Here is a 24,343-nt window from a genome sequence, read left to right as displayed (position 1 = left end):
AACGTGTTCTCGTACCATCCTTCCCCCTTTTCCATCTTTCCGGCTGGGCCATGGTGTGGGGTCTTCTCTTAACTACCAGTTCTCTATTTATAGGCACATCCGAGGCACGCCGTTATTACAGTGGAAAGAAAAAAGGTCATTTCGGGGTCAGGTCGAACGGTCGTTCGCACCGTGCAGACATTGTCCAAGGAGAACGAACGACCTGCGGATATTCCAAGGGTTTATCAATTCGACGAATGTTTCGCGGGTATACGGGATGACATTCCAATTGCTTGCTCTCCACGTGTCCGAGACACTCGGCACGAGGCAACCCGTTTCTCATGTTACGTTTTTCGCCGAGCTTATCGCCACCGTGCTCTTAATCGTTATTCTCCTCGTTGCACCCGGGACGGAGTTTATCAACAGTCCATTCCGGTGTCCCCACGTCAGTAGATTGTAATAATGTTGTACACTCGCACTGTTCACACTTGTGCATCAAGTATGATCCAATTATTATACCCGTGGCGTAATCAAGGTAGGTACGTAATGAATGTTTCAACTGCGATACTACGTGCATCGAGTACTTTATGTCTTTGTTGCACATCATTCCTCGTCGTGTTATTGTACACTGTACACTCTTTCCTCGGTTACATGGTCGATCACATTGTCACGAATGGATGTAGGGAGAAACGCGGTTGAAGAAATCGAAAAGCCTCTTTATCTTCACCGCATTAGTCATTCTATCGCCTACCACCATGGCCATGATTAAAAGCCAAGGAATTTCTTTTCTCTAATCGTCAATCTGGACTCATGTGTAGGTATATCAAGAATTCAATCAATATAATACACCATACCCCACGTACCTTGGGTGAGTCGTGAAGAAAACCGCTACTTGCGGTCTAGGAAAACGTGATTCATGCCCACTTAAACACAGTTGTATGCGTGTATAGACCGTGTGTTGGTGAAGAGAAAACGTACCTGTAAGGAAAAAAAAAAAATAATAATAACAATCGTTCGTACGTATATGCATAAAGATTGTTTCATGGAACCTACAGAAGTACCAAGTGATCCGATAGTTAATCTCGGTTACGGTTTTCTTCGCAATTGTTCCACAAAACGATCGGATAACTCACGGCAAGGTGATCACACGGTCATACTGGTTATAGACCAATCTCGTCGTGATTCGATGTCCACAATTCCAGTTTTCCGCCAAAGATTCATTTACTCGCTTTCCTCCTAACAGGTTCTTGTGTGACGAGCAAGGCGGCTTATTTATGCAATTTGTATGGGTTATCGGCGTCGTATTATGCCTGTAGGTACACGATGCTCGAATGGGACAGCCAAGACGAGACCGCGCGCCGTGGGAGGTCACTCACCTGTTGTGCGGACTGTTGCATGTTGGCTTCGCATCAATTACCTTGACAGTTTCTCAACCTCAACCTCATCGGGCCTAGTCAAGGTTACCCTTGACGTAATTTTCTCTTCTTCCTCGTCGACTAATGGATTTCCCATTCCCATTTCCCAGTCGACCCACATATCGTCGTCAAACGCCAGTTGAAAATCAAGGCAAACATTGTAACAACTTACGGTTTCATGGTACAAGGTTTTTTTTTTTATCCGCATTTATCCGCAATTAGATACATTCTGTTCGGCGAGTTTTCCTTCATACTACTTCGCAGTTGTGTTAACAACCAGCACACTTCAGTTTCGGGCCATCATGGTCGATGTGTTCTTGCAGCTTGAGGAGAACAATCCAGCCTTCCAGAAATAACCGCAGTGGATACTTTGATCTCGGTTGTGAAATTCGCAGTGACTCTTGTTTTCATAAACACATGACTAGAAAATGTCTTTGTGAAAATTCGAGATTGAATCAACTAACATCAAGGCGAGAAATAGCGATGAAACGGATCACGGACACATAGTGTTTGGAATACAGAGGTAAAACTGTCAGATGGACAGGGGGAAGAGAAAGAAATCAAGTTAGGTCGAGTTTGGAATCGAGCCGTGAAGCTCTCACGGGGGATGGCAAAGTGCCCAACTCTTGTCAGTTGTTACAGGCAGCAGGTAGCCAATATTCATCACTGACTCCCCGACTATCAGCCACAGGTTGCTGACTGAATATACATGTATACGGGTACAGATTAGCCGGGTACTCGGGGTGATATATCGAACAGGTTGCAAGCATAGATCATCGCTTGGGAAGCCGCGAATTTGTGAAATTCAAAGTTTCGTTGTTATTGGTTACTGACCATTTCACGGAGAGAGATGAGTAGCAGATATATTAGGAAAAAAAATTGGAAAGATAAGACGTAAGAAACAAATTGGTGTATAGATGGTTTAGTCGTTTGTTTATTTCCTTGTTCTCCTCACTTACGAACGAGTCATTTGTTATGTACAAAACTATATGTGCTTACAGCGCGTGTCAAAAAAAAAACAAAGATGAGAAATATCGGGCGTGGATGTCTCTGATGTGTATCTATAATTGCTCCAACATTCGTCATTTATAGTAATCTATCTAATAAACTGTCCCTTATCGCAACCCATTATTATTGAATTTGTTACACCTCGTAAACAATTTCAATTGCTTCCAATTGGATTACATAGGTGTACCGTTATTATTCTAACATAGATCTAGTATTCGACTGATGATAAATATTAAGTAAGAAAAAAAAAATATATAAAATTGAAAAAACACCAGGTCAAGTGGATCGTGTGATGTGCACATCGGTGATGTTGACCGCGATCCGAATTGGCCTCTCGTTCTCGGATGTATTTTGTATTAGAGGCACGCCATACTGAAATGAGACTCGAAGACTGACATTGAATGATCGCGCAAGGTAGAAGAGCCTAGAGGCCAGCACCCGCACGTGTTTGCGTCATGATGTTTAGCTCGTCACTCGTGCACATATGTACCCACGCATCGTATATATAACGTCCCACATATACATGCCACTTTGTCCATTCAGCGTAGAAAACTATGAAAGAAAAAACAGAAGACGTAAAATACCGAAACGATTATGGTTGATCGAATTTTGTTTTTATCCTTTTTCATGCACTAAATCTCTTCGACCTCCTGCAATTTTTCATTTCAAAATGGCGGTCGATTTCAAATCAACTTTGAAATATGTGTTATAACTCTTTTCGTTACAAACGAGTATCGATGAAATTTGGAATGTAAATTTGTGCCATCGATCTTCGTGTTTCTCAATTTTTTCACGAATTTCCGCATACAAAATTCACTTTGACAATGTTCCGAATTCTTCAAGTGGACAACGCGTCGCCATTTGCTGGTAATAATTTTCCCACTCCGCGGCAAAATTTGTACTCGATTTCTGTTCGAGGTCAAATAAGCGACTTTTCAAATCCCCTTTCTCTTTATAATACACATGTCTTATCGGTTGTGTACCCGCTATTATTACGTCCATTGAAAATAAATCCCATATCCGGCGATGCTGATACACATGTCGATATACAGGTACAACGATTTATCAGACTTATACATTTAATTTTTATCGCAATATATTTATTATATTTCAAACAGTCAGTTGCGTTATAACGTGCGATGCCGTTTACGCGCAACCGATCGTGAGAGTTAACAGATACGAAAACGCTTCAAAGGATAACTGTCATGGTTTCCAAAGGCGCGGCGAGCGAAAGATCGAATAACCCTCGCGAAATTTATCTTTCAATCAAGTCTGGTATGACAAACTGTTCAGTCATTTATGCTGTAATATATAGAATGTTTTTTCAATATTTCCAGACCGATGCTAAGATGGTGTTCGACGTTATCCAACGGATGGAGGACACCGAGCCGTTCAGCGAAGAACTACTGGCTGCTATGAAGAGGCTTTGGGCCGACAACGGGGTCCAAGAGTGTTTCGGGAGGAGTAACGAGTACCAGCTGAACGATTCGGCTAAATAGTGAGTCCCTTGTTTATATTTACTTGCCCAACTACTCTCCGTATCCTCTCCGTCGTCTTCCTTCCTCAATCTCGAATCGTCTGTTATATACATCCGTACATATCCATGTGTACGTTATTAATACCCTTGTGTATTAACGCATACTCCACGTACGTTAACCTGTATATTATGTGAATCGATATCGCGTACCTCCAGCTTTCGCCTTATCAGCATCATCATCGTCATCGTTACTGACAATTTCACAATTGCCTATTACACATGGAAACATGTATAGGTACACATTGACATCGTATAAATATACGGATCATCGATCATCGATGTTGCATGCCTTATGTATCGAGAAAAGACAGTTCGTCAAAAGTGTAAGTGCACGTATAACATTAGGAAGAAGGAAATCTTCTTGATTTATTATTATAAGCGTACATACAGCATCTGATGTAAATCCAACCAACAGTGGACGTCATATCCTCTGCACATATAACCACATCCTGTGAATGTGAACATTTCATCGCGGTGATGTTGCGTGTACATAGGTTCGTATAGTTTTTAATCTCTCTTATGCATTGCGTATGTACGGAAGAAGAAAACAAAACAAACCAAAAGAAAACCAAAAAACAGATCTGAAAGCACAAACGATATTCGAAAATATAAGAAATATAAGAATTACACGCAAGTGTAAATATGTACATATACAGTATACCTTCACGATATGTTTTATTATACTTATAGAAAATAAATCATTATCTGTATAATAGTATATAACATACCTTGTGCACGAGTTACGTAGACGTCGTATAAAAGACGACGGATTATCCCGCGAGAATAAGGAAAAGAAGGAAACAAAGGAGATGAAGAAGTGGGAGAAAAAGTAGATGAGGTAAAAGAAAAGGGGAAAGAAAAGGAGGATTAAAACGAGACGCGGGGAAAAAGAGTCTCCGGGGAATGAGAAATAAAAAATATAATGTACCTACATCCTCCCCTCAAAGAGTGATCAAGTTCTTCTCTCCTCGAGTTGTGACAGGGATTGCGGTAAAGCTGAGAAACAGAGGGAGAGAGAAAGAAGGGAGCTTGCGCGTGGTCTGTAAAAATCCCTCAGCGGTCGACGCCACGTAAAAATTTACCACCCTACCCTCCGGAGGACAAGTGCATTGCCTATCCTGCGGAGAAACGGCGAGAGCTTGGCCAGTGGAGTAGGCCAGAAAAGCTGCTGCAGAATTACCTCCTCGATACCATCCCTGCATAGGATACGCATGTGTAAACTTATTCATACGAAAAGCATTATATTATATATGCAATGTGTAACGGGCTTGCTTGGTAGGCGGGTACGCCATACATATATATATGTACAGGTATATGTATACCTATTCTATGTAAAAGGTTGAAAGCTCGCCTGCAGCACGATGAGCTTGCGCGCACAACCGCAACCACCACCATCACCGTCACCTTTGTTTCGCATGTGCCGAGGAAAAACGCAACGGTGGTCACCGACTTAAAGCTGGTGCGGTTCGGAATATACGTATACCTACATACACGTGTATTGTACCCGTGTATACATGTATATTTTGTAGGTGTATATATACACACCTACATACATACATACATACATACATATATATTCACACACATATGTATGTACGCGTATGTACGTACATTGCGAGAGGAATAAAAAAGGAAAGAGCGACAACGAGAGACGGAGAGAGCTGAACGGTGCGGGAGGGAGGGCGAGAGAGAGAGAGAGGTAACCTCTCGTGTCGTATTGATCGGGAGTGACGTCACGCCACGCCCGTGTCACGTGGCGATAAAATGGCCGACTTCGCCCCCTGCTGCTGCCTACCCCCAACATTCACCCCCCCCCCTCCCCCTCTCCCTCTCGAAAATCCCGTTTCCTCGTCTTCTCATCACCCACAATCTCTCTCCCTTTCCTTCCTCCCCCTCCCTTCAACCCCAACGCCTTTCGAATACCCTTGCAACTGCACTTCTTGTGTAGATGTGTGTTATATATGTATACACACACACACACACACACACACACCTTATACACTGTAGATGGTAAATTTATGTATATTGTTACGGTGTTGAGTTTGGAAGTGACGATTTTTTTTTTTTTTTATTTTTATTTTTTTCTTTCATCTCGTCGTTCTCCGCTACCGGATGAAAAACTTGCAGGTACTGACTCACGTGTGGTAGGGAAAAAGAAATCGTTTCCGAAGGATATACCCTTCAATCCAATTTTAAAAGGTCGCTTGGACGGAATTCGAAATTTTCCATTTAAATAACTTTGGGCAGGGGAGCGGGGGCAGAATGTCATTTTTCTTCTTTTCTTTTTCTTTTTTTTTTTCACATTTTCCGTTGTTACCGCTCGGCAGCATTTAATGACACACGGATTTGATTTTGCACAGAAACATTTTCTACAGGATTCAATTCTCGCCAAAAGTGTCAATTTGATTTTGTTTTTGTAAAGTCGATATGGTTCAGCCTGTGTCAAAGACGAAAGAAGATAGTTTGAAACGATACAAACTACTATAATATGTATATTGTATGTATCGGAGGATATCGATTATGTTCAGAATTTGGTTTTGATTAGAATCGATTCGACAAATCTGTTTCTTACAGCTCAAAAAATGATCGCTCGAATTCGTAATTTCGTTATTGTTATTTTATTTTATTTTTTATCCTTATATTATACACATTGTTTAATATAACGGTTGTTTCGAAATTTCGATAATTTTTATAACCACACGTGAATTTTACACTTCCGTCATATTACGGTATAACTATAGAAATAATCTAGGCGTTGCTGAATATAGTTTACCGAAAATTCCACATGTATACATCGTATACACAATTAAATTGAACAAGCACTCAGTTCCTCGACGAAATTGCACCTTATTTTTAAAGCTCCCCATTTCTTTTCCCTGGAAACTCGAACCGTCGAAGCTGCATCTGGTGACCGCGAATTATATATCATCAGCAATTCGTGTTCCATGTTGATTCGATATGAAGCCACATCGAAAGCTTGACGCACAGTCTGGCCTACGATTCGATCGTTTCGAAACTATTACGAACCTAATCCTTTGAAATGTATTATGATAGTTGATATTACGGGTAGCTCTAAAGAACTTGAGTGTTAAATGGTGTAGTCGTCGTTACAACCTCGTGCAAATAATATAGGCATGAGGACGAGGGGGTCGAAACATCATTGATAAAATATGCACGAATCCAAAGGTGGCAGCTGCAGCAAAAAATCAACGCAACATATCGAAGAGTAAAATTTCGAAACAAAACAAAACAAAACATAAGTTTTATCGAAAAATCGCGATTAATCGTCCAGATTCCTCCTTTGATTGGCGTCGACTCCCTCGGTATAAATGATACTAGAATTCACGTTCAACCGATGAACCGGACAATCGGACCTGCGGACCGTTGAATTGACAGCTAAATATTCGGTAGATATACCTCAAAAACAATACAGGATACGTGAAAATGGATTGCGATAGTAAGGTCAAATTGCTGATAAATTGTTTTTTTTGGTTCTATCTACATTTACGATTTCTTTCTCGTTTTCTGACTGCAATGTTTGTTCTTAAATATCAATCGTAAGATCTATGAATAAAAATATACCAGGGACGTACTTTTTATTGTAAGTATAATAAAAACCGAACGTTTTGTGTCTGCGTTTCAGCTTCCTCGACGATTTGGACCGGTTAGGTGCCAGGGAGTATCAACCAACGGAACAGGACATTCTCAGGACTCGAGTGAAAACCACTGGGATAGTAGAGGTCCACTTTTCGTTCAAGAACCTCAACTTCAAGTGAGCATAGCCAATTTTGTTTTCTCAATTTTCAACGATATGTAATGCATTTTTTCTTGCGAGTTTTTTTCCCCTTCATACACCTGAACGTGACATATACAACGATCATTGAATTATTACGCGTTTCGTGATGTATAACGGTCGATCATAACAGGTTCTGGAATCGATACAGTCAACAAGGGTACTATAAAGTTGATTATGTTAAATTCGATCGCTCAAATAATAGCCGTTTATAACAGTAGTAATTGTATACGCTACGACGTGTGGTTGTAACAGGCGTGTGCCGTGCCGCCTTTATCGTGTCTCGTAGAGTACGGATGGACTGTATAAAATGTACATAGTGAGCCTTATAGGTATATATATATATACACACACACACACAGGCACAACGGCTGTTCGGAGTTCTGGTTCATCAATTATTCGTTCCGCGATGCGGCCTTATACATAATATATATATATATATATCATCTCGATTATTATAACTGCAATTTGAACTGATTTGACGAGCATCGAGTATAAAGACTGTGCAGAAGTATGAAGAGGTACAATCAGCTTTTGGTCTCTCTTGCTGTGTAATAAACTGACGACGAAATATAAAGGGAAATTAAGGGGATTGATTTTTAATTCGTTATTTTTCACTGATTTTTTCATAGTTTTTCTTATTATTTAACTTCAGGTTATTCGACGTCGGTGGCCAGAGGAGTGAGCGCAAAAAGTGGATCCATTGTTTCGAGGATGTAACAGCCATCATATTTTGCGTAGCCATGTCCGAGTACGATCAAGTTCTTCACGAGGACGAGACAACGGCAAGTTACCAAATCGTTTGTAATAATATTCATATTCGTATGGTGTAAAATTTTTTGAAATAACGTTCAAAGTTCGAAGCTCGTTTCATTGAATCTACAATACCGGAGAAGTTGAAATCAATGTGAGGAAAAACCGAGTCGGTTTGAAGTCTGTTTGAAATGAAGTCCAGACGTTATTCCGTGAATCAGGGGGGATAAAAACCTGCGAGGAATAAAAAGAAATTGGAAACCTGGCATTTTCTTGTAAAGATCAATGGGCGTTGAGTGGCTTCACCAGTTTAGCAGAGCACTTGTCACGTATTGAGTTCGCTGACTTGGAGAGTGAACACTTTTAAGGTTTTAAGAAAGAGACGGAAGGTGTGATAGAGACAGATAGCTGAAAATGAATGGAGCTGCAGTGACGTGAGACTTGAATGAACGAAGAAATCAAGGGATCAAGGGATCAATTGGTCGCCTGACAATGAGAGAACGAGACAGGAGGACCGAGAGACACACGTGGGAAGAAGTGTATTAGTGCAACGACTCACGTTGCTCGTGTCAAAGTGTCAATTGATCGTCGAGGTGCCGCGGACGTAACCTGAATTTTAAACAAAACCAGAGCAGTGCCTCGATTAGGGAACGATGAAATATCGTGCGGCCGCGCCGCGAGTCCGGAAATCAATTTCACCGCCTCATCTCGGCATCAATTTATAAAATGCTCGACGATATTCTCTAACCAATACGAAACTCACATATTCGAACAATTAACGCTAAGCATCGAACTTTCTGATTACAGAACCGGATGCAGGAGAGCTTGAAGCTTTTCGACTCGATTTGCAACAACAAGTGGTTCACGGACACGTCGATAATTCTTTTCTTGAACAAAAAGGATCTCTTCGAGGAAAAGATCCGCAAATCGCCCCTGACCATATGCTTCCCCGAATACGCCGGTGGGTACAAAACGTCTTACACTAGGAGCGAAAGATCTCTCCGATCGTCTTTGAAGTTGAATTTTCGGAATCTACCAAATCCTAATCTAGTTTTCTTCCTTTTTCAGGCGCCCAAGAATACGGCGAAGCGGCTGCCTACATCCAGGCACAATTCGAGGCAAAGAACAAATCTACTTCGAAAGAGATTTACTGCCATATGACATGCGCCACCGACACAAATAACATTCAGTTTGTCTTCGACGCTGTGACAGACGTGATTATAGCTAATAATCTTCGCGGCTGCGGTCTCTACTAGCCTAATTCAATAACGTAATACATCCTATTTAAACAACCTATAATTATAAGCGTGAACAATTGACGAGAAAAAAGGGCCGCGAGCAGAAGAGAGAAAGAGGAAAAGATGGAGAGATCGAGAGCTGCCGTTAGGAAGAGGGAGGATTGGAATGAAGAAGTAGGAAGAAACAAAGTGAAAACAACAAGAAAGAAGGGAAATGGAAATGCGAAAGGTTAAGAAATGAAAGGAATAGAACGTGATTAATTACAACGCTTCTGTAAAACCTGTTAAACGGTTTTCAATCCAACTTTATCATTATATATATTTAACTGTTTTATATGTACAGTGGCTCTTAAACGTATACATAATATACTGTATGAATAGGGTATATCGAGTACATACATTAATAGAATCTTACGTAACTAGAGAGAAAAAGAGGGAGAGTGTGAGAGAGTGTTAGAGAGAGAGAGTGAGAGTGAGAGTGAGAGAGAGAGGGTGAGAGAGCGAGAGGGGGGGAGAGAGAGAGGGAAAGAGTGTGAGAGAAGAGTGTGTGTGTGTGTGTGTGCGTGAGAGAGAGAGAGGAAGAGAGAGAGAGCTAATCATTACTACATTGGTGAGTTATTGAAAAATCTCGACGTCAACAGACGATTGAATTTTATTCGTCGTATAAATATACGCAATTTGCAGTGGAGGCTGGTGAGCTGCGATTCAGATCTGAAACGTTCGTTGAAGCGAGATTTTTAGGTTTTATTTTTCTCTGTTATATATCGAACGCTGAAAATATTATCGAGCGTTCACCGCATTCATTAAAGGTTTCTCATTATCAATTACTACACAGCTGTGCCAGATTCTCGAGATACGAATCTCTCGGTCTTGATCTGAAATTTAAATATCACAAAAATCCGGTTTTTTTTCCCCGAGTTTATGAGGGCGAGAGATTTGAATTATCGTTATTAAAGGTTGCGATATTTTAGCTAGTGTATCGTTGGATTCATTTACTCAAAAACAAAGACCACGAATAATACGGATATACAATAAACAGGTAAATATTGTGATCGAAGTGAAAAAATTGCACAAATGGTTTATTTATATATTTTTTTTTTTACATCCGATTCGTGAATATCGCAGATGTAACGAAAATACTGCAATTCACGAGGCGCACAGGGCAACTGCACAAAGGGGATAAAATTTTTGAATAAAATAAATCGAGTTCAAATCATATATGCACATATACTACACACGCACATGATATATACCGTACACGGCGTACAGTTTTTATCACTTACAAATCGCAGTAGAGACAGAGAAAGATATAGAGTCGGCAATCAAAGAAGCAACAAAAGTAATACCTAAGTGATCAAATTTTTAAAGAAAATTATTATTACGTATTATCATTATTCTAATTAAATAAAAGTAAACATACGCGCAAATATATCAATTTTTTTTACTACTCTGTCGTCCTTTTTCATATTTAGTTTTTACCATATTATTATTATTATTATTATTTTATCTGCTTAACTCGTTCCTGGATACGTAAAGTTTAATTTTTTTCTTCTTTTATAATTAAATAAATGAGTTTTCACGACATGTATATAAATATTATAAATTCATCTGGGAAACTATCGTCATGGAAAATAACAATCATATAATTCTCTCATCGCAGTTTCGCAATTTAATGAGAACAGTCCAACGAGCGATTATAATTATTTTTTGTTGAATTTTGTATGAGTAAAAAAAAACTTGGTAGTTTAATGGCGAAAGCGCTGTTTTATAATTATTACGTGTAATACGTTTGTGGTTTAGTTCCAATGCAATAGTCGTTCCGAAGGAAACAAGGTTTACATTTCTATTTACGGACCTCTGCCTCAATCGCGTTGGTTTTGGAAATTTTACTTTGCATCATTTGTACACTATGATTTGCTTACGTTGATACACTTGAATTTATCAATCCAATATCCTCACAACGTGAAACGTATACCCCAATATATAATAATCATGTCACGGCGTTATAATAATTACACGTGACCTGATAGAACTCGAGTTATTATAGAACAAATCTACGGTGGCATTTATTTATTCTATACAATTAAAAACAAAAAGGTTTAAAAAGAAATGGTAGTAATTTATAGTTCATACTCACGCGATTGCATCACGCGCATGTTGGTACAGACTCCGTTTGGCGGCGTATGATAATTTATAATGTTATAAGAAAAATATTAGCGCTAGATGATAAAAAAAAAAAAAAGTAAAGAAATAAAATATATATACATATACATGTATTGTATATATATATTCGACACACATGCACAAATAAATGATTGTTCAATTAAAAATATTACCCGGCAATTATATAATCCTGGGCTAGTACGTCTTTATCCGAAAACGTATTTTTCTAACAACATATTATCTCTTAGATGCGATCATTTTCTATTATAGGCATGCAATTTATTTGTCTTTATCGTCAGTATTTTCTTAGCCTTTTTTTTCTATTGCTTGTCCGTTAGTTTCTTCGTTTTTCATTACTTAGAAAAAAAAATATATATATATATATATTATATATACATATATATACATACATATATATATATATATATATATATATTCACAACTATTTTGACAATATCCTGGTAGCACTGCATTTTCGGAGCGGGAGAATGGAATGATTACATGTACACACAAAACAAAAGCTCATACGGGACCTCACAGCGTAAATATATATTATAATAATTCATATACTATACATTCAAAGTTACAAATTTAAACAGTCAAAAAAAAAAAAAAAAGAAAAAAAGAAAAAAAAACCAGTACACAGATTTCGTTGCGCACAGTCGTAAGATTCGAAGCACTGTAATAGGAGAGTCAAGAAAAATAGCGCGTATAGAAGAAAGAAGTAAGAGACCAAAGGAACAGATGAATGAAAAACGACGAAAAGAAAAATTTTAATTAAAAATGCACGAATATTTTTCGCTCCTGAAGTACTCTTAAACACTGATATTTTCATATCTATTATATTTTACTATTACGCGAATAAAGTGAGAGCATGAAAGAAAAACGAAGAAAACAAAAAAAAAAAATAGCTACGATCGTTCAAGAAGGAATAAATTATAATAGAAACACTCGAGTAGTAATTCGAACGGGGTTTAATTATGACAAATGAACGAAATAATAATAATAATCATAATGACAATGAAACTTGGAGAAAAAGAGAAGGAACAGTAGAATGAACCGATATGTGAAAACACAAAAACCGAGATTAATTATTCCTACAACGTCGCACGACGTTATACGCGTATTTTATAAAATGCAAACGAGGCTATTTAATTATCATACAGCTACCCGAAGCGTATAAGCTAATTAACAAATGGCTAAGACGCACCTGCATCGCTGCAACAGATCTTTAACAAAATGACACGTATATTTGTAAATATTCTGTACTCACCGTAGGGAAAAGGGAAATGCGAAAAGAATAACGTTGTGAAAGAAGTGGAAGTAACAGAAATCACCATTGAGATATCCAAGTATACATTCACTTGACAAAGGATTAAAATGAACACGTTAGTAGAAAAGTATTGGAAGAAAGTACACGTGGGCACACAGGCTGATAGAAAGATTCCGAATTGCATCGAGGAAGAGGAAGAGATTACGAAGGGACGAGCAACTGCCGTCAGCTAAATATATATAGTTGAAATTAATATACAGGGGTGAAAAGTGTTTGCACAAACGATGAAAACAATAATTCAATCTTATAACTATAAAAAGTATAGAAGAAGATGACTTAAAAAAATAGTTTAAAAAAAAAAAAAAAAACAAGAAAACAAGGAAGAAGGAGAACAAAAGAGAAATACGTACCAAATATAATTACGTGCCAACGAGCATGGGGGTAATAATTTTAGTTAAACGCGATGTCTGTTCTAATAGTAGAGCTAACTAAATTGAAAAATTATTATTATTATTATTATTATTGTTGTTGTTGTTGTAATTATTGTTGTTATTATCATCATTATTGTTGTTGTTATTATTATTATTATGAAACGCGAAAGGCTGCGTGACGAAAGCAGGCGAGAATTTGTTTCTGTGTGTTTCTGCGCGACAAAGAGAGAGAGAGAGAGAGAGAGAGAGAGAGAAAAGCGGATCGTTGATTGTGGATTGCTGCGTGTGGCTAAATTAATATTATTCGAATTTTGAAGTTTGGAACAGCGTTGCGATTCACGATGCATGTCCTTAGTTCATTGATTGCTGCTGAAATAATAATAATAATAATAATAATAATAATAATAATAATAATGATGTACGAACCAAGCACGGACCTACTTAATTCAGGAACGTAGTTATTCAAACGTTTATAAAAAACACGAGTTGACAAAATAATGATATGTAATACATTTAATGATCTTCGATGAAAATTCTGTTTTGAAAAATAATGTCATATAGGGAATGGGTGGTGGCAACAAGAGGATGATAAATTGTGAATGATGAATGACGAATGATGAATGGGGAGAAGGATGAGGGAGGTTGAAAAATAGGTGAAAAATAATATGTGTGTTACGTATAATATGTTATTGTAGAGAGAAGGGGGGAAAACGATTTAAGAAAAAAACGACAAGGAAAATTTGAGGGAAAACGTATGCGTGTAAGGATCCTAACGATTATATCTGTACCCATTATTATTGCGTTATCGTATTATTACGAGTATGATTAACAATAATTATGTAATTACACATATTAATGGAAATGATAAATAATCGATTAAATATTTGTGTGAATTGCATATTTGCGGTATATTCGAAAAAAACATTTATATATAATACATATATATTAGGAAAGCGTGCTAGCCAAATGAACGTTAACGATGATTTTATAATTGTCTGCTAAACTATCAGATCGAATGAACGTTTGAATTCGAAAACAGAGAAACAAAAACTAATGCGAACAGACGAAATGTGAATAATTGAACGAACCATTGGGATGTGAGGTATAAAAAATAATTGTAATAGTAATTGATATGTATTAAAATTTTATTTAATTTTTTTTTTTTTTTTTTCATTCGTACAACCATTCAAAGAAAATCATTGATTATCGTCATTAGCTGCCAAAGATTATTGCCATATGTAAATCGTCGGTCTAATAATGACTCGTACTACGTGTTTTTTTTTTTTTTATTTTTTTTTCTTTTTACTTTGCTCATCGAAAATAAGTTTTGAAACGAGAGGAAGAGACAACGAGAGAGAAACAGAACGATAAGTTTGTCATGCGAAAGACAGAAAAATGTGTGCGCGGGAAGGGGTGCGACATTTGAAGAATAGCGCGGTGTCGATTAATTCTTAACTATTGATCGTGAAATGGTTGAAAAATGGTATGAAAGAATGGAAACTGATGATAAAAGCGGAAAAAAAAAGAATAAAAAGAAATAAAATAATAAACATGTCCCAATATAAGTTGATGAAGAATCAGAAGTAGAAGAAGCAGAAGAAGAAGATGAAAATGACAAAAGATAATTTGACGATCCCTGTGAAAAAATCGCAAGTCACACAAAAATTCAAAACAAATACGCAAACTCGTGACTTGATTTGTTTTTTTAACATATTAGCTTATACGTAAAAAAAAAAAAAAAAAAAACAATTTACCGCAACGAGTCTCTTCGCCATACCTACCATATTATTAATAGTGCCATTGCTACATTCCTTGCCATAATTTATTACATATTATATGCATAAAAATTAGTGTTCATTGCACGTAGAGAAATTCTATATCCCCCAATCCCACCGCTGTATGCATACAAGGCATGTTTGAACGAGAAACGAGAATAACCCGATAACGATAGGAAATTAAAGACTTAGCCAGTTGTTGAATGAGACGGTTGAACAGTCGTTAAAAAGAATCATGAATCGTTAAAACGAACACTAATATCGGCCAAAGTATTTTTATCCCGTTGTCAAATATTACATTCGCATAAAAAAAAAAAGAAAAAAAGAAGGAAAGCGGAATTAGAATCGCCGTGGAAAAGACATTTAAAAAAAAAAAAGGCATGGAAATCGTATCGAAATGCAATTATCATTAATACGGGGAAAAATGAAAATTTATTTATCAGAGATAATAATCGAAATACACGTGTAGCATAGTCCGTAGGTATATATACGGAAGATTAAAAGTCACACTAAACGAACGTTAACGAAATATGCAGTACAATTCATGCGATGCGACAAATTATCACCGTATCTTTCAAAACGTGCAAACCGTACAATTACAAGGGTTTGGAACAATTCATGCCCATGCCTTAGGTGACCAACAAATATTTTTCTTCTCGCAAATGGTTGTATATAAATATATATATATATATATATTTTTTTTTTTAATTGTTACATGTCAGGACTGAATAATTTTTTTCTTCTCACAAACGTATCTCCAATGTCTGGCTCCCACGTATTTTTTTTTTTTTCTTTAATATCTCGAGAAACGACGATCGTATAAAAAAACGAATACGCGTGTAAAACAATTTTATTTTTTCATCGCATAAATTCACAAATGTCATACACGTAAGATATTATATTTCGAGTCTACATTTCCCAGTCTTATTATCGTTAATATTATCATTATTTCAATTATTGTTTCGTTTTTATTTTTTATTTTATACTATCGCGGTTGCCATATTATTGTAAAATTAAGTTACATCAACGCTATGATTTTTAAATCTCTGTAACTATTATGTATAATTATAAGTAATATATTTGATTATAATAATATTTCTTATTACTATCGTACACCTAAGTCATACATTATATTTCATATTACAACGTGTTTCTAGTCACATATATAGCTGAACAATACACTGGTATGCAGGAGACTTTCTGTTTCAACACAATACGTTACGATTCATAAAATTTTCTCACTGTTTAACATCGATACCGTTAATTGTTATTAATGCCGATAATTTTTTTTTTTTTGTTTTTTTTCTTTCCTCTCCATCTCTTTTTATTTACAACTTTCAACGAGCCGTTAGTAAATTGTTCGTAACAATGCGCCGCGAAACGCGATATACATGCATACGCAACACCGTTTGCATGTTTAAAAATACATGACGTGTATCGGCATAGACGAGGGAATTAGGAAGTGTTATTACCAACCGCGCTTCCCTATACCTATATATATATATATATATATATAAATATATACACATATATATATATATTTATATATAATTATAGTTACTCTGTATTAATTGAAAAAAACCAGAAAAAAAATAAATTTTTTTTTAATTAAAAAAAAAAAACCAAGTTGACGAAGAAAAAAACCGTAGCGTGAGAAATAAAGGACCTGCTAGTGCAGCTGCCGAGGTCAGGGTTTTCCTTATTAATACATATTGCATAGAGTTACGTAGCAAGAAAAAAAAAATAAAAAATAAAATACATAGGAGTATTGTTAAAAATAGAAATACGACAAAGACACAACCGAAGGTTTTGTAATAATCATTATTAAAAGAAGAGAAATAAGACATTGCCGCAGGGTCGGTCAGACTTGACGCGGCTCTTTTGGCTCCGAGTATTGCAGGTGCGAAGTGGTTGAGTGTAATTATAAGAGTGAAAATATACCCGGCATCACGATTCAAGGTTGCCTTCGTCTTGCTTCGTTTCCATGCGCCCTGATTTTGACAAAGGATTAAAAAAAAATTAAAAACAATCCAAAGCAATCCTCGAGTCCTTGACAGACGGGCATGTATTTTGCGTGAGGTTAGAATTGTAACTTGTGCGAAAGTTTGGCCTCCCCTGCGTTAATCTGTATCTTGTGCACAAGAAGATGGCAAAATTCAAGATCGATCTTGATACCGTATTTATGTATTGGTTATAGACGGTGTATATTGAAGCCGATGGGCAAAAACTACCGTTTTTTCAAATAATAATAACAATAATAACAATATTAATAATATTAATAATAATAATATAATGTACGGATAGTTTTAGACTAGCATACATATAATATAGACATTTTCTGGCTAGCATTTCGTATGTATACATTATGTGCACACATGTATATGCATATATTATACACACACACACATATAGGAACCGTACGTACCAAGAATAAGTTAATTACATCACACAAATACTGTTCTTCTGGTATCATGTCTACAAGTATGTGTGGATTCCTGTATTAATGCTGACCAGAGAATATCTTGCAGGTGTAAAGAAGGTTGAAAAGTTTTACCATCTTTTGAGATACGGTAATCGGCAATGTCTTAGATACTCTTTAATACGATAATTATGTCATTGAATATTCCTGCGTATTTCTAATTAACGAGTGATACACAAACAGAAAAATAGAAAAAAAATTTAAAAAAAAAAAACAGAACGAAAAGAAAGAAGAAGAAAACGAAAATTATTAAAAACAAAATGAATAATTAAATGAATGAAACAAAAAAGAAAAACTTATGCGGAATAATATTGTCGAGTTGCGAACATACATATAATATATATATATATATATATATATACTATATTATTATATATAATATGCGTGCAGGATTAATTGTATAACGTACTTTCACTTATTTCGGATGAAATATATAATAATATTAATAATGATAATAATGATAATGATAATAATAATAATAATGATAATAATATTAATGATAATACAGTAAATAAAAGTAAATACAGAAAAAAAGATGGAAAAAATGAAAAAAAAAAAAAAAAAATTCACAACAAAATTTAATTATAGTGTTACATCGTAATTATACATAATATGGTTAATCATTAATATACTGATTATAATATTGATAACGATAACACGACGAAGAAGAAGAAGACGAAGAGAAAGAAGAAAAAAAATGAATAATTATTATTAATTTGCGATTAACAACCTACCCTGAACACATATTTCATAATTCATTATCATAGTTTAATGACTATATAAATATATAAATATATATATATGTATAATTATAATTTTATGAAAGGGTGTTGTGTAAGATTCGAAATGTCTAAAAAGAAAATGTAACGAGGAGAGACACACGATACATATAATTGGAATACATAATTATATACACGCAAACCAACCGACATAAAGTAAAATATGTCTCATTATATATATAATTATTATGTAATAATTGTCCATACATCTTAAAATGTCGAAATAAACTAATATTAAAAATATCGCTAAATTATGCATAATTTATAGATCGTAATTACATATCCTCATTTCGTTTGTCGACCCATCTTATATTCCCCGTTTTTTTTTTATAAATGAATTTAATGGAAGAAAAACTTCCCATTGGTATTTTGGAAATTTATTAACAAAAAGCGTAAAATGAACAGCTTTGACAAGATTGGCTTACGATTAGCACATAAAGATCACGCATGTGATAGATCCATCAATATGTTGACTAAAGAATGTAAAAACCTTTATGGACCTGCGTGTGTTAACTGAAATTTTGATATTTTTGTGTAAAATAATTATCTGTGGAATAATTATTGTAGATATAATTATATCAAATTAAATTATTTTACACAAATAGTAAACTATTCCAGGGACATGGAAGTTTTATCCATTACTGACCGCGATACGCAGTTCCTGTTGGAAAATACACATCGAAAAGTGCTCAAGAAAATTTGCCAGCGGTATCCGTCTTTGTATTTTTTAGACAACGTTCGCAAATATCTATTGAGAATTTTTGCCGTCAGAATGTTTGAATATTCGCGCGGAATATGAATTCGATGTAAAGTGGTTGATGATAACGCTGTTTGTCATTTCGAATATTGGCGACACTGCTCGATCGAATGGTGGTAGTAAGTAAACCTGTGAGTGCATGGAGACTAGGGTATTGGTGCGCTACTCACTTCACTTACTGCTTACGGTGCGTTCGGAAATTAGCTGGCAGCTATAAAAACTCCTTAGGATAGAGGCGAAGCTACTCACGAACTCCGCAGCGCAAAATAGATAACTGATTTCTGTTAAAAGATTGTTGACAGTGCTGAGAACTAATTCACTCGTTTTGTCTTAAGAGCATATAGACGTGGACGAAGCCTGGTGTCCCCTTTCTTGTGAGTAGAAAACGGTATAGTGAGGGAATTAGTAATACTACAACGATGCGCTTCTGCCGTAGAAAGAGAGCGCATGTTGTATTACGACGTCCCTTTCTCTCACTGGCTCGGGGATACTTTTTCAACGTCGATGCTTCCACTATGTCTATATACTCCAAGGTTCCGTCCAGTAGCGCCTGACGTTAAGTCGGAATGCGGTAACGTACAGTAACGTACGCGCCGGAACAGCGAGGAACATTGTGCAAAATGTCGTTGTGTCATAGTTACATGCCAAATTACTTCTCGATCGATGATATTCTTTCCAGTCAAGAACGCGTGTCATGCAAGATCGAAGTCAAACTGCCAGGTCTCGGTGAGTTTATCAACGAAAACCTAACCTAACCTAACGCATCACATCAAGACGAAACGCTGCAATGACCTCGATGATTCTATCCGTTACATTGATATTCTGATGTCGAATTGATGCTGATGACTTGGATGTGGGTTTCATTCAGTTTCGTATTCTCTTTACCACCATGTTCTATGATTAATTTCTACAAATTTCGTTACTCTGTCATGACATAACCTGCGAACGAAATTGAAACCGGTCTTTCAGTGACGTTTATTTCGAATTATAGTCTGAAACACTGTTTTTTGTATTTATTAATCTCAATGTTATGTGTGTAGTGATGAAGGAATGTAGCAATCTAGATTTCATACATTTCATTTACTTAGTAATTTGAACACAGGCTACCTGGACGTGTCTTCGGAGTCGCCAGATCTGCAATCAGGAACAAAATTGGACCTCCCTCACTGGCTTGCGTACCCCATGAATTCTAGAACGCATCCATTCGTCAGTATAGAAGTTCCTAAAATATACAAGGAGGCATACCGGTAATTATATGAATGTGTTGGAATTATTTGAAAGAGTTCGTGAGCAGCTATCAGTACATGTAACAACTGACATATTCAATTCTGTTACACCATAGTGAAATTCTAACTGCAGACGCATGCGCGGTGGCTCTAAACAAGTGGAGTTGCTATTTCTATGAATTCGGAATTCACCTCGCTCAATACGAGCATAGCGATTGCAACCTTATTCAGGATCTACTATTGCAGGTAATTCTTTTGAACATCTTAATTATATCTCTCATAAAAATGCGTAGAGATTACACAGACAAATCTGAGAGAAAAGTTCACCGAAAATCTCTGGATAAGAAGGTAGAATTATTTACATTTTTTGAATAATTACTCAACTGCGAAGAGAAACACCTGCTCCCTGGGTAGAAATGCTCACTAAATTTTAATCTTGACCTCATTTGTCGCGGAAAATTTTACATCCTACTGTCGTGCGTAAAGTTGAGTTCTGAATATTATTCACTAGTGTTCATGCGTTTTCTCACGAATGAAGTTTTTTCCTGCAATCCTGATAAAAATATGCAGAGATGCTTACAAATTTGCATTGAAAAAGTGCACTTATAATCTATAAAGTTCGCAACAATTTCACAAAGATTTTTAGGCGTTGGTAATTCCTCGAGTCAAGTATTGTGAGTGGTATAACTCCTGTGACTGAAATGCACATAGATATTCGCCGAAAAATGGTGGACATGTGATGTTTTTTCCTTCATTTCTTTTGTCTCGAATTGATTCTCTAAGATAGTGACGTTTTGTTAAATTTTGTATTTGTTTTCTTTCATTATTTCTACGGCGATCGTTGCTTTTCAGGCGTTCAAATCGCGGTTCAGACTAGTAATGGACTGGGCTCATAATACAGGAACAGATCCGACGGTAGGATTGCAGCTTCCTATTCTGGAGAGAAAGTTGTTTTTAACAGGTAGAAAGTCTAGGTGTCTCTTGATTTCTTGGTTGAAGGAAGGCGGCGGTAGTATTGAGACATCGGAGATGGTAGCTAATCATAAGAAACGAAAACGAGCGGAGCTAGAGGATGAGAATACGTGATTTTGGGCAATTCTTAGATACTCTTACGCATTTATTACTCTGCTTTGCCGACAGTACTGTCTTGCAAGCTACTCGAATCGATGAAACTCTCCTGAAAACTGAATCGATGATCAAATTAAAGCTGGACTTTAGATAACTCCTTGTATAAAATTGAATCGTTTCTTGAATACTCGGGGTGAGGATGACGGGGTCAAAATTTGTTTTTATATGCATGAATAATTAGAGGTACACTCTTGCTGTTTTAGAATTGTACAATTATAACCCTTTATTTGAACAAGTGAAATAGATAGGTTTGAATAATTATCGCTATTACTAGGTAACAAATGTAAATATTCTCTTCCGTGATATTCTCCAACGAAATCAGTCAGATGATACAACTGCTAACGTTAGAAAAATCATAATGACAGTAATAATTGTAATAATAATAGTAATAATAATAATAATAATAATAACATTAATCACGCAACAAACAACAGGTTCATCATTTATCTCACAACCCATTGACTACGTAAGGTTAGAATGGAAAGAAAATAATCACTAATTATTCATTGATTTAATGAACAAACAAAAACTCGGAACGATTCTTGTAAGCAATTCTATTCGCATTTCATAACGGTCGAAGAGATATAATTTTTAAAAAAATCAACAACAACGAGAATGTGAGTTCACATAAGTTGTTTGTTTGTACAGAGAACGAAAGAATGAAATGTAAACAATATTAATTGAAAGCGAAAGATACGCTATATCTTCTATTCGGGCGTGTGCAATGTGACTTTTTTTTAGTTTGTTCATTTCTGAAAAATTTTTTATTTCTAGCTTGTTAAAAATATAGGAAAGTTTTATTTTTTATGCGTAAACCTCATTGTGGAGTAAAAAAAAAAAAAATATAATATTTTACTATTGCTTTGGGTTCGGTCGAGTTTCCACATCAAATTGTAATAAACTCTCTGAATTCTCATTGAAATTATTTTCTCTCTTTCTTCAGATTTTGAATAACGCTAACAATAATAATAATTATTATTATTATAACAATGACAGCAATAATATTAATGCTAACAGTTGTAATAGGAAATAACAAGTACAGGGCTGGTAGTCGGTCACTTTTCTCACTATTGTACACTTTTTTTTTTCACGGAGTCACTTTTTGTTATTTTTTCCAAGAAATGATCTTTCAGGTCATTTTCTCGTTCGTAATATTGAGTTTCGTGCAGAAAAAATTTTGTTGCACAATTTTTTTCTTACGTGATATCCGCTATGGACAAGATTCTGTTGTTTTTTTTTTTTAAGCGTTATAGTATTTTCAGGAGAAAAATTAGCTTCAGTTTTATTTTGGAAAATCAACTATGATAACATTGATCATTCTTTCTTTATCGAAATGTTTTGCCCGAAAGGACAATAAATTCGTAAATCAGAGTTATCGTTCACTTGTAACTCATTCACTCAATATCGTGTACAGTGATGCATTTTTTTTAATGCGGAAAAAGATGTCACGAACAATGAAAACCCGTATTCAGTGACATAAATGAAAATAGGGCTATTTCTGATGAAATGAATAAGACTGTGGCGACACTTTTCGCTTAATTGCTATATTTAATTATGATCGGTCACTATTTATTTGCTTTTTTTATGTCTGACAGTCGGTTTTTTTCACTTTCTTGAAACGACTTGAATACTACCAGCCCTGTAATTATTAATTGCAATAATTATGATCTTGGGGCAATAATAATATTTCAATTTCAAAATTACTGTAGACTGAATCTCCCTGTCTATATATAACATACACCAATATTTACGGTGTTACTATAACAAATTGCATTGCAATGGCTCACGTTACTCGTAAGTAAAATAAAAAAAAAAAATAAAAATAAAAAAAAATAACGCGTACTGCGCATAAATTACGTCGTCTTTAGTAAATTGACGCGTTTTTCATTTTACGATTGTACAAAATAATGTGTATACTATACACAGAATTTAATACCTAACGACAACGATATTTACAAGAAGTTTTTTCCTATTATTGATTTCGGAATGTATATAATTTTTTTTTTCCCATTCCATACGTCCTAAACTTCTATAATATTTTATTGTAAAATCTTTAATATATCTAAGTTTTATATAAAATATATTATTATATAAACCTTCTCGTCAGTTATAAAGTTACAGTTCTATTCACCCAAGGTAAAGTGGTAGTAAAATTTTTTTATTCGAGACAATTTTTAGCGACAAACCGGAAGCGAAAAATGAAAAAGCGAAACTTGTATTTAGAAAAAAAGGTTGTGGATAATACAGATAAAATTTGTAAATCGGTAAACGAAAAAAGAAACTCATTCTAACCCTTCGATCGTTTTAGTTTCCCTTCCTTTCTGTTGCATCTTTTCTTTGTAGCAATTTTTCATGCCCACCATTTGATTGTAAAAAATTCTGTAAGTTTCAAATTTTTTCATCCAGTCGTTTCCCGTATCGTCGCGAGAGTTTGCCGGACAGACCGACATTTTCTTTATACTGTTTTTCGAATTCTAGAGGTTCGAAAACGTAAAGATTCGTTGAATTTGAAAAAAGTGATTTGCGACCGAATCTAATACTTTTGCTACGTCACCAAAGGTCGCGAAAAGTAAAAAATATCGCTTTTGAGCAAAGTGTTATTTTGTAAG

General features: G+C 35.6%; 2 protein-coding genes across 2 annotated transcripts in view; both read left to right on the top strand.

Moving 5' to 3' along the window:
* The window catches only part of LOC107217193 (guanine nucleotide-binding protein G(o) subunit alpha), a 39,384-nt gene extending 20,890 nt beyond the window's left edge, over window positions 1-18,494 (top strand). The window contains exons 5-9 of the mRNA XM_046746276.1: window positions 3,740-3,900; window positions 7,583-7,711; window positions 8,388-8,517; window positions 9,293-9,446; window positions 9,554-18,494. Of these exons, the coding sequence (XP_046602232.1) occupies window positions 3,740-3,900; window positions 7,583-7,711; window positions 8,388-8,517; window positions 9,293-9,446; window positions 9,554-9,741 (762 nt within the window). The 3' untranslated portion in view covers window positions 9,742-18,494. The remainder of the gene's footprint in view (window positions 1-3,739; window positions 3,901-7,582; window positions 7,712-8,387; window positions 8,518-9,292; window positions 9,447-9,553) is intronic.
* Window positions 18,495-19,913: 1,419 nt separating this feature from the next.
* Window positions 19,914-24,235, top strand: LOC107217194 (DNA replication complex GINS protein PSF3). Its single transcript, XM_015654601.2, has 4 exons — window positions 19,914-20,106; window positions 20,483-20,627; window positions 20,723-20,852; window positions 21,459-24,235. The coding sequence occupies exons 1-4, from the start codon at window positions 20,001-20,003 to the stop codon at window positions 21,690-21,692; spliced, it is 615 nt and encodes a 204-aa protein (XP_015510087.1). The 5' UTR covers window positions 19,914-20,000; the 3' UTR covers window positions 21,693-24,235.
* Window positions 24,236-24,343: the final 108 nt, after the last annotated feature.

The sequence above is a fragment of the Neodiprion lecontei genome, chromosome 1, assembly GCF_021901455.1.
Source record: "Neodiprion lecontei isolate iyNeoLeco1 chromosome 1, iyNeoLeco1.1, whole genome shotgun sequence".
Taxonomy (NCBI): domain Eukaryota; kingdom Metazoa; phylum Arthropoda; class Insecta; order Hymenoptera; family Diprionidae; genus Neodiprion; species Neodiprion lecontei.
Note: the sequence above shows the minus strand (reverse complement) of the source record. Positions and strands in the feature narration are given on the sequence as shown.